The following is an 11,102-nucleotide window of genomic DNA, read 5'->3' as shown; positions in this document are numbered from 1 at the left end:
GTGAGGAATACACCCAGCTTGTTTACAGAACGTAAACTATTTTTTTACAAGTAACCCATTCCTGGAAGTATGCATGGAGAGGCATGTCAGGTCTTCCTCAACCAGTCAATCTAGGAAGTCTCCATATGACTTATTCAGTGTCGGACCTAGCCCCGAAAAGGGATTAGAAATAATTTTGTTAGAGCTACAATAGAGAATATTTTTATAATTAAGAAAAATTAAATTGATGTTCATTATGAATATAGAACTACTTTATTTTGTGTCAACAGACTACATGATGATACTTTACCGCCATGTGTGCTTTCACATGTCTGATTATCCTGCCCGGCACAACAACGGTACATCAATCCAATCGAGTCACATGTTGAGTTCGAAACCCAGTGCGCAGTAAACACTCCAACAGTCTGTAAAACTAACGGAGGAAAAAATAAACAACAAACTATGAGTTCAACACAGACAACAACAGCACTTCCCATCTTGTAGCGAAACGCCCAGCTGTTAAACGAAAATATCAAAGAACGTAACTCAAAGATCGTTATTTAAAAAAAACACGTTTTAAGACACTTTTCTTAATAACATAATAATTGTTTTGATATACGTATTTGTATATATCTTAATTATATACTTCCGGTAAATCAAGTTAAACTTAACATCAATTAAAACGAGTAAATGATAAGTGGTTTAAGATCCTGTTTTTCTTCATTATCTCAAGTTGTGTAGGTTACTTTCAATACAAGATGTGTAACTCCGTCGAAACTGTATGCTCTATCCGTAAAAGTTGCCTCCCTTTAAGCAGTATTTTTGTCTGGCAAAGTTCTCATCTATGACATGCAATTTTTCAGCTACAACACAGAATTTGACACCCGTTGTTGTGTGATTAAAATTTCTACAAAAGGATAATCCTGCAAATAACGTGTCATTCCCCACCTATATCCGGTTTATAAAAAAAACTGTTTAACATGGTAATGATATCTGGTTTTGATACATGGTTATAAAACTTGGTTATGATATATTTTTATGAAAATATATGATTATGAAATACATGGTTATGGGTCACGGTAAGATAATTATGATACATGGTTATGATATTTGGTTATGATACATTGTGATGATAAATGGTTATGATACAGGATTATGAAACATGGTTATATGAGTATGATATATGGTTTTGATATTTGGTTATGATACATTGTAACGAAACTTGTTTATGATAAATGGCCGTGATACATGGTTATGAAACATGATAATAATATCTATGATACCGATGGATCACTTGATAAGCCAGGGTAAAAATATATAAGAAAAGGGATATGTTTAAGGAGACGAAGAATAAAGCCTGCTGGTTAGGTTAGCCTTTGCCTCTGTCTATGGTAAGGTCAGCTTGCACAACCGTGCAGTCTGGCCAACCGCTTTACATTTGGTAACTCGAATTTTTGTATTTTGATATTGAAATCCCCTAAATGTTATAATTCAGAGCTAGAAAAACACATAACACAAATTACCTATTAAAAAGATTGCTACAGATTGACTGCTGGACAAGAGATACATGTTGATGATGAAAAGACAAAAAATAAATAATAAATATTTTGAAAACTGGATATGATTTTTTGGAACATAATTCACTTAACTGTGACATAGTCTTCTTTAGCGCGACGTTGTATATACATGTATGTGTTGATGAAATGTACGTTTCTCATTATGCAGATGAGTGAATGAACTAAAGCAAATAAGTCTTAAATTATCATACATATTTCACACGCCCTTCCAAAATGAGGCCATATTTATTTGCTGAAAAAGGGTAGTGGCCTGCAAATTCCTCTCCGTCATAGTTGAAAAAGCTGTTTCCTCGATTTATGATTTATATCTTGTGAATATTCAATCATTTAATCTTGCCCTTAGATTTGTATTTGTTGAACGGACGCAAACTTCGTTATTTTTCTTTTTTATTTATTTATCGATTTCTTTTTTTAGAAATATCAATAAATATCCTAATCCTAACTAATCAGATTTAAGAACGTACTATTTCTAAACTTTTTAAAGATGATTTTATAAAATTGTATTGATCTAAAAAGGCTTTGCAATTTACGACAAATGGATTATTTTGATTAGTCACACAAACTATCATATTTTGTGGTTTCACTTTTGAACTATAAAATATCTACCCGGAGTCTTTTAACTTGTTTATTAGTACACGTTAATGCATGTAACTATATAAAAAATAAACGAGTAATAACATAATCTACACGGATGTATATGTAAACGTGGGATTTGATTGGCATAAAAAGACTAATAAAAATAGTTTAAGTTTTATTTTAAAACAAAAACACACAGTTTTCGGAAATAATTTAGATTTTGTAATTAACGCGACATTGTGCCCATCCAAGGTTATATAGTGAATGTACAAGTGAAAGTCAAAATAAGTTCATGTTTTGCAATAATTCCTTCCAATTTTATAATTTACTTCGTTTGAACGATAAATATCTCCCGTGCCTCAAGGAATTTCTATAAATATAAATTGGAATTTATATTACATGTACTTTTCAATTAATAAAAAGAGTAGGAAAGTCTTTTAATATCATAGGCAGTTTAATATTTCATTTTAAACGGTTTCAAATATTAACTGTAGGTCATTCATCATTACAATTGTCAATCTTTTGAAATATGAGCCGCGTCACGACAAAACAAACATCATGGGTTTGCGACCAGCATAGATCCAGACCAGCCTGCGCATCCGCGCAGTCTGATCAGGATCCATGCTGTTCGCTATTAGTTTCTCTATTTGTTATATGGTTTGTAAGCGAACAGCATGGATCCTAATCAGACTGCGCGGATGCGCAGGCTGGTCTGGATCCATGCTGGTCGCAAACCCATTATGTTGGTTTTGACGTGACGTGGCTCATATAGAGTCAATCCAGCTCATCTTGAAAATAAAAAAATAAGCAAAATGTCCATCTAACGTTAAATGGGCATGCATAAATTACGATACATAAGCTGGCTAAATATGTGATATACTCGTATATGTGACCGTAATATGCTGGCATATGTAAACTTGCTTAGAATTATTGCCTAACATTGATAACACATATGCTGATTTAAATGCAACCAGGAAAATAATTACAATTCTGGTTCTGTATTAATTCTATAAGAAACAATTTCCAAGACAGGAGCAGTCTTTCAGTAGTATATATATATATATATCAAACACATCAGGGTCGAGAGTGTCCCCGAGTTCGAGACCCATTAAAGACACTGAAAATTTCCTTCACTCTACATTTCCTCACTTCATGCACGTGTACTTGTGCACCTGAAATGGCGACATAATTCCGTGGCTGCAGTTAGCTGAGAGAAAGACTCCAAAGGGTGATCATAAGTTGTGTTTTAGCAGGACCGTGCGTGTTTTCTTAGCTTAGTAAGGCTCTATCCGTCCTTTTAGGCACTGAGTGTATGGACTCCAGCAGAACCGTGTGGCAACTTCAGACAATAAAATGTATTTCACTAATACCAATTCCGGTCAAAATCTAATACCTTTACTGTAAGAAAGAACAACGCGTTTTCGATATCTTTAAAATAGTTTATTAACAGTAGAATATATGTTGTTCAAATAATTTGATATAAATGCTCTCAAATTATTCTAACGGTTAAGAAATTAGAGAAATTGTTAAAACATTTAAATATAACATAAAATCGTTTCATTTAAAAACAGATATGAGAATATGATACAATTCAAATGTACTTGTAGTATATAATTTAAACACAATCCTTTAATAGAATTTCAACAGATAGCACTTAATTATGTTGTATGAAAACAGCACAAATGCCGAAATCCGGACAGAGCCCGAGATCTTAAACCTAGCCCGTGTTCAAGACCTAGCTTGAGTTTTCGCCATCCGGCATTGGCCCGAGAACCGGACAAAGACCCAGATCTACACGTTCATAATCCGAGTACTGGACAAAAGCCCTCGGTCCGGTCATAGTTCTTATTTCGGACATAGTGTAATCTCCGATTAAGCCTTTTATATATGTTTAGACTGAAATTTGTAAGTATCGAATAGCTTAACATCGTTATTTCTTAAACAATTAAGATAACTTCTGGCAACTGTAAGTGTTCTATAATTAGTCACATGTTCAAGTAATAATCAAGTTGTGATTTTGTCACTTGAACGTTCATAAAGCCCACACTTATATCTAAAACTTATTGACAAAACGATAAAATCTTAATTCAAGGCCTGTACAACATTTATTGTACAGCTTTAACAACATTTCTTCGAACAAATATAAAGTACGGAACCTTCCTCAACATATAAATAGATTAAAGTACAAATTATTTTTTAAAAAATGACTTTAACGTTTAATAACATTCGTGAAAAGTGTGCAGATGGTAACCGGACTCTATAAATAGATTGACTTTCAAAATAATTAAAAAATTGACTTAAACATTTAATAACATTCGTGAAAATGGCCTTTCTATCTAAACATAAACGGCTTTCTCTCGCGAGGAATTACCATTATCCGATCATTTGATGCGCGAGCGGTGGGGGGGGGGCTGGTACAATCTTAAACAGAAAAAACAGTGTAACAAAAGAAAAAAAACAACACTATTTTGCATATGAAGAATGTTGCATAAATTAAAGGCTGCACATGTAATTTACTACGTGAATATCTAATCACCCTTAATAAAACTTTATAAAAACCTCGATTACACTCCACCCATGTTCTACATGTTTGAAGACATTAAACAAATGTGCATATATAAATACATAAAAAAGATATCACATATTGAAAAAGTCTTGACATTTAATTTTTTATAATGTTAATGTAAAAATAAAATCAGCCATCTAATTCCAGCTAAATTACATCTGTATACAAAATATATTTATATGTATATATACATAAAAGCACAGACAACATTTTTCAATATGCCTACACCCATATCAAAATGTGCATGGCATATTATGTAACATAATTGTGATGGTTTGATTTGAAATACAATCATAAAATGTACAAAAAAATGTGTCACTTTTCACCAAACACTCCAAACTGTCCAAATATATCCAAAAATACAATTTCCGGATGCAAAATCCTACGCAACTTTTCACACAACGACTTGTCCGAACTCATCCGAATGAGAAATAGTCATTGTCGTCTGGTTCCCTGTCAAATATACTTCGAATTTAACAATCACGGCATTAGAGGCAGGTATCCAGGCAACAGTCAGCGCTGAGGGTCACATTTGAAAACAAAAACTCCATGGAATGTCTTGAGATCGCTTAAGGAATAGCTTTCAAAACTACAACCCCACACACACTACGGTTTGATATCACGAGAACTACATTCTAGCCATTTTATTTTCTATATTCCTACGTGACATATAGAAATTTCTTTCCCAAAAAAATAGGCTCAATGCCAACCGTAAGTGCACTTAATTTATCTATTTATCTATGTTTTAAAGTTTTCGAAGTGATATAGAAAACTCTTTAAATTGTCGACGGTACGCAGTTATTGTGCGCCATTGGTGGAGGTTTTCTGTTCGAGTTCCAACCATGCGCTTTCTTTCCAAATTTAAAACACAGTTTCTTCGGATATCCTTTGTCCTTCGGCAAGTCATCAAAATAGCCTTCCTTTCTAGAGTACCTGCAATGTAAAAATAAATTGCGTTGGGTTTCAATGAAACAAGTCAACTTTAAGAACCTATTTAAATTTCTGTAAATTGAAGATATATCATGATTAGAAAGATGAACGTTATTTCCTTGCAAGATTATCGAAAGAAAGGGGTATACTTACAGAAAACAATTTGATAATGTAAGATATGAGGTCAAAAACTGTTGTGCGATACATTTGGATACAGTATGACAAAATATGAACCCTGTTGCCAAATTGTCACGTGTATAAACTACATGAAAAGATTTTAGAAACTTTGGAAATCTGGTTATTACAGATATAACTAGAATTTATAACATTCCTCCAGACCATAGCATCGGTTTAAACAGAATCCTTAGTATTTTGGGAAGGGCCAGAAAAGTAGTCCAACCCTTTGTTTAGATCAAGCTGTTGTGAGAATAAATATTCCGAAAAACTTATACATGTAAACATTTCTATAAGCGATAATTCCTTATAGCCATGTTCGCTATAACCGTATTTTTATATTAAATTAAGAAAGACAAAATTTGGGCCAAAACAAACCAATTGTTCCTTATAACTGGAAGTTCGCTATAACCGTGTCCGCTATAAGTGAAGTTTACTGTATTTACATCTGTCATTTTTATTGTGTATTTATATATGTAGACATATTTCTACACATTTAGTACAGTGTACATCTAACAGTTACATTAATGGAGCGACGTGACATTAAATAATAACTTTATATTTATGTGATGGAATTTACATATTACGGGCGTGATGTTCATTTCGCGCTACATAAACTTTAACACAAGTACAATTAAATGTTGCGTTATTTTTTTGTTTCCATTAACAAATTACATGTACGTAACAAAATAAGACGGTACAAAGACAACTCTTAAACAAGAACATGAATGTATGGTGGCTGATTTGGTACGCTTTTTGGTAGGCTTTTGTGCGTCTAGTTGGCGCAATCGACAACACGACAAAGCGCCAAACAGCGCGTTGTCGGACTTTTGTCTCGTCGTCCTGTCGCTAACGATGCACGCCAAAAGGCGCGTTGTCGTGCGGCGTGTTGTCGCGATGTCACATTGTCGCTCGGTTCAAATCGAAGGATTGGCTTATAAGTCAAGCGACAGGGCGACAACGCGCCGCACGACAACGCGCCGTTTGGCGTGCTTCGCTAGAGACAGGACGACTAGACGACAATGCGACAACGCGCCGTTTGGCGCTTTGTCGTGTTGTCGCTAGCGCCAACTAGACGCACAAAAGCGTACCAAATCAGCCACCATATGAATGAGATCGGAGACATGCATTACGATTTACTTTTATAATTTAACTTTCTTGACAAACATTAAAATTTTGTAAAATGAACAAAAACAAAAACGCACACACAAAAAATTAAAACGTAACTCAAAACGAAAAAAACACACTACTTTGTACAATAATATTTAGTCTTAGCGTGATCGTTCGCCTTAACTTTGTAACAGAACGAGGTCAAGAGATTTAACAATGATAAACATCCGGATAACGTTGATTACTACACTTTTAAAGAGAACTCTATCATGCCGCTATATAGTATTGAATTACAAGCGTATGTTAAGCTGGGTCGATGATTTCAATATAGATATTTTTCCTTTCTTATAGGACAAGTATCTTCGCGCTGTTATATAATTTAAGGAAGTTTTATAAAGCGATATATACACATTGAAATATATCCACAAATCTAAGATTTCTCTTTCGGTCTATCTCATTCTTCATATTGGCGACATATGGCTTGCATTTTAAACGAAAATTAGACTTAAAACCTGAATATGCTAATTCTGTACGCCTTAACGTTAAATACGCAGTCAAAATTATGGCCTAGAAAAGGATTAATTAACTGTATCTTTAAAACATAAATTTACAAGCTCAGACTAAGCTATCATAACACACTGTTTAAACATGGAGTCTTTTTGAATGTAACTAACCCGCGCATTTACAAGTAACTGATTAATTAAGTTATGAGCCACGTCACGACAAAACCAACATTATGGGTTTGCGACCAGCATGGATCCAGACCAGCCTGCGCATCCGCGCAGTCTGATCAGGACCCATGCTGTTCGCTTACAAACCCTATAACAAGTAAAGAAACTGATATCGAACAGCATGGATCCTGATCAGACAGGCTGGTCTGGATCCATGCTGGTCGCAAACCCATTATGTTGGATTTGTCGTGACGCGGCTCTTATGTATATTTAAGTTGAGTATATACATTTAGTCAATATTCTTTATATACTTAACTATTGCACAAACAAACTACTTGTGTTTGCCAAATATGCACAAAAGGTGTATTGTATCTTAACCCATTACAATATGCGTCTAAAAGGAAGTATATATAACTGAGATATATAAATGTTTTCCAAACATGGAGATAACCCGTTGAGGGGGGGGGGGGTTAAATGGTGTACATGCATGTATATAGACTAAAAACTTTGAATGCTTTTGTGATTTCCGTGCGTATATTATTTTTAACTTTATTTACTTTTTTAAAGGTGGCATATCAATTTAAAGGCGGCATAACAAATGTAACATAGAGATAAGTATATTCAAATAACACATTACTTTAACATAATTGACTGGCGTTTAACTCTCGGCTTTCAAATAAATATATAAAACTTTGTTAAAGCTGAAGGCCTTCATAGTTCTACTGAGTGACTAACGCAATAAAGTCTACTTTTTATCTTGTTAGTATTTAGAGATCGGTAAATATATTTACTCTTATGGAATTTTTAAACTGATAAAACTTACTTCTTCTTTCAAACATGAACACATAAAAGAGTCGCGTCATGACAAAACCAACATAATGGCTTTGCGACCAGCATGGATCCAGACCAGCCTGCGCTTCCGCGCAGTATGATCAGGGTCCATGCTGTTCGCTTACAAACCCTATAACAAGTAGAGAAACTGACAGCGAACAGCATGTATCCTGATCAGACTGCGCGGATGCTGGTCGCAAACCCATTATGTTGGTTTTGTCGTGACACGGCTCAATTAATGTATGTACTTTATGAAAGCAATTTGAGAAAACTAAATTCTCATTCAATCTTCAGCTTCAAACACAAATTATAACGTCGTTACAAAACGTATGCACTAAACGTCATTGTAACTAAGAAACGCTAAAAATAAATCATTATTTCCGCTTTAAATATAAGCAAATAACCACAAATACTATAAAATAATAACCACAAAAGCCATATTGGAGAATAACCTTATATATCAAAATCATGTATATAGGAAGTAAACCCAAAATACCATAGAAAACAACTTGAGCCTTTAAACATAAACAATTCAAATGTTTTTGTTGTTGTTTTGTTGTTGTCGTTTTTATAAGTATATTAGTAACCGGAAGTTAATACAGATTTATTCTATTTTATTTACCTGATAGATCTGCTCATTTTTTCATATGTCATTTTTGTTCGGTTGTTCTTCTTCTGGCCCCACATGGACGCTGCGGTTTCCGACTGGACAACCCGGAAAATTCCCTCCTCCTCGTTCTCCCATTTAATTACCTTCCCGCAATATCTGGGGTCATTCAGTACATCACGTATGAACTCCCACAAGTGATAAACTTTTGATACTGAAAAGGAGATTATTAAAAATGCACGTAATTCACGTCAATGACCATCACCAGTTGTTAATGTCGTTTAACTACTACTTCATGAATGTCAGGACTTGCTGACACATTTCCACTACTATTTAAATTTTAAAAATAAAATAATGATTCAAGATTTACTGTCTAGAAATAGATTAGATCTACAAGAACAATTTTCTAACTTGTCAAAATGTTCAACATAATCTTTAACAGCTTCAAGTATCTGCAAAAGTAATAGAACCACTTTCATAATCTGATGATGTTAATAACTCATAACTTTCGTCAAGTATCATAAATAAATAAATAAATAAATAAATAAATAAATAAATTTATAGAAGGACATACCTTGACCCTTTTTCCTGCCCGGGCGTTTTCTATCTGATTTTTGACTGGTTCCGTTTTCATTTATATTCAGATTGCTGCAAGCGTCAGAATCCTTTGAATCTATACTTTCCGTACCACTGTCATTTTCGTCATCAGGCGACGTCACAGTTAACGGGATACAATTTGAATTTATTGTTTCAACAGTTACACGGGGTTCAGACATGTCACGTGACGTATCACGTGATACTTCCTCACAACCAATGTCCATTTGTTCCTCGGTCTTAATTCTATCATTAATATTTTGTTCGTAAGTCAAACCATAAGCTGGTTGAGAAGGCACTGGTATTGACGTCGTTGATGACGTCATGTGTTCATTGTGATTAAAATCCATTTCCGGTTTGTAAGTTATGGTTGGATCTGAAAAAAGGAAATAATAATTATAGTTAAGCCTAACAATAATAAATAACAATATGGGGAGAAAATAAACAATGAAACTATTGACAAGTTGTGATCCAGTAGTCTGAAAGGGAATAGAATATATTTTAAATTGAAAAGACGCAAACCTGTGCAACTTTATTTTGCATTTTTGACTGGTCTAAATAAGCATCAAACGATAAAAGTAGGGTTTTCATTATAGCGACAAACGAATAAGCTCTTGCAACCTCACTTTTTAACAGAACGTACTTATATTTCGTTAAGTTGCATTTATTAAGTAATTCTGCGAATGTATGCTATATGAATATATTCATATACATTCTTTTGTATTATTTTTAAATTGCTTGCAGATATGTAGACGCATCGTGTGTTATTGAACAAATATCACCTACCTATTCCTAGTCCAGGTTCAAGTTTTATTCTCGGCAATTGATAATAAGCCGTCTGTTCGGTTGTGCCACCCGGACTCAGATTTATAGAGGTGCCACCGCTGTAATGCAAGTACGAAGTCGGTGTAGAGTTCGAGCTCCGACTGAGGTCTAAACATCCATTGATTTGGCCGTTCGATGCCGGTGATATGGGGGATTGGTTTTGTGGTGGTCGCATGGTGAGTGGCGGTGGTGGAATGGTGGGAGTTTTGTAATATGGTCCTGTTCGTGAGAGGTCCAGCGACCCTTGGCTGAGATCCATGTCTGAGGTATGATCGGTTCCTGATTCTAAAAATAGAAATAATCTGGTTCTAAAAATAAATATAATATACCACTTTAAGAATAATAGTAATTTACATATAAATAGTTTATTAAGCAAAAAAATATATTATACGTGTAGATTTAAACAGAGTTCAAGTTTGAAAAAAAAAGGCTTTTGTAAATAGTATTTTAATAGTGGATTATTGGGGAAAAAGAAGCAGTAATGAATTATGGAAACATGATGAGCGTGCTCAGAGCAAATGGGTTGACATGGAATAATTTATTTTAAGTTATTTAACAGTCATCGATTACTCCCAATCACTGTATGATGTATTGCAAGTTTATTTAATTAAATTCGTATCATTATTACTGTAAACATACAAAGAACAATTAGTTCAACTTTT

The 11,102-nt window shown here is 34.1% G+C and overlaps 2 protein-coding genes across 3 annotated transcripts in view; both read right to left on the bottom strand.

The window, feature by feature from the left end:
- Positions 1 to 289: 289 nt before the first annotated feature.
- Positions 290 to 864, bottom strand: LOC132728969 (uncharacterized; the record flags this gene model as incomplete). The annotated part of the gene is given in 1 exon segment (XM_060714702.1): positions 290 to 864. A coding segment is annotated over 1 exon segment (187 nt), but the record flags the coding sequence as incomplete, so codon positions are not given.
- Positions 865 to 3,557: 2,693 nt separating this feature from the next.
- LOC132728979 (uncharacterized) overlaps positions 3,558 to 11,102 on the bottom strand; it is a 72,155-nt gene continuing 64,610 nt past the window's right edge. For both annotated transcript variants that reach the window (XM_060714711.1, XM_060714715.1), the window contains 4 exons: positions 10,402 to 10,725; positions 9,596 to 9,991; positions 9,037 to 9,235; positions 3,558 to 5,631 (listed from right to left, as the gene is read on the bottom strand). In XM_060714711.1, the coding sequence (XP_060570694.1) occupies positions 5,475 to 5,631; positions 9,037 to 9,235; positions 9,596 to 9,991; positions 10,402 to 10,725 (1,076 nt within the window). In that variant the 3' untranslated portion in view covers positions 3,558 to 5,474. The remainder of the gene's footprint in view (positions 5,632 to 9,036; positions 9,236 to 9,595; positions 9,992 to 10,401; positions 10,726 to 11,102) is intronic.

The sequence above is a fragment of the Ruditapes philippinarum genome, unplaced genomic scaffold (assembly GCF_026571515.1).
Source record: "Ruditapes philippinarum isolate M1 unplaced genomic scaffold, ASM2657151v2 ctg1971_1_1_1_1, whole genome shotgun sequence".
Classification (NCBI taxonomy): domain Eukaryota; kingdom Metazoa; phylum Mollusca; class Bivalvia; order Venerida; family Veneridae; genus Ruditapes; species Ruditapes philippinarum.
The sequence above is the reverse complement of the archived record's forward strand: the minus strand, read 5'-3'. Positions and strand labels throughout refer to the sequence as shown.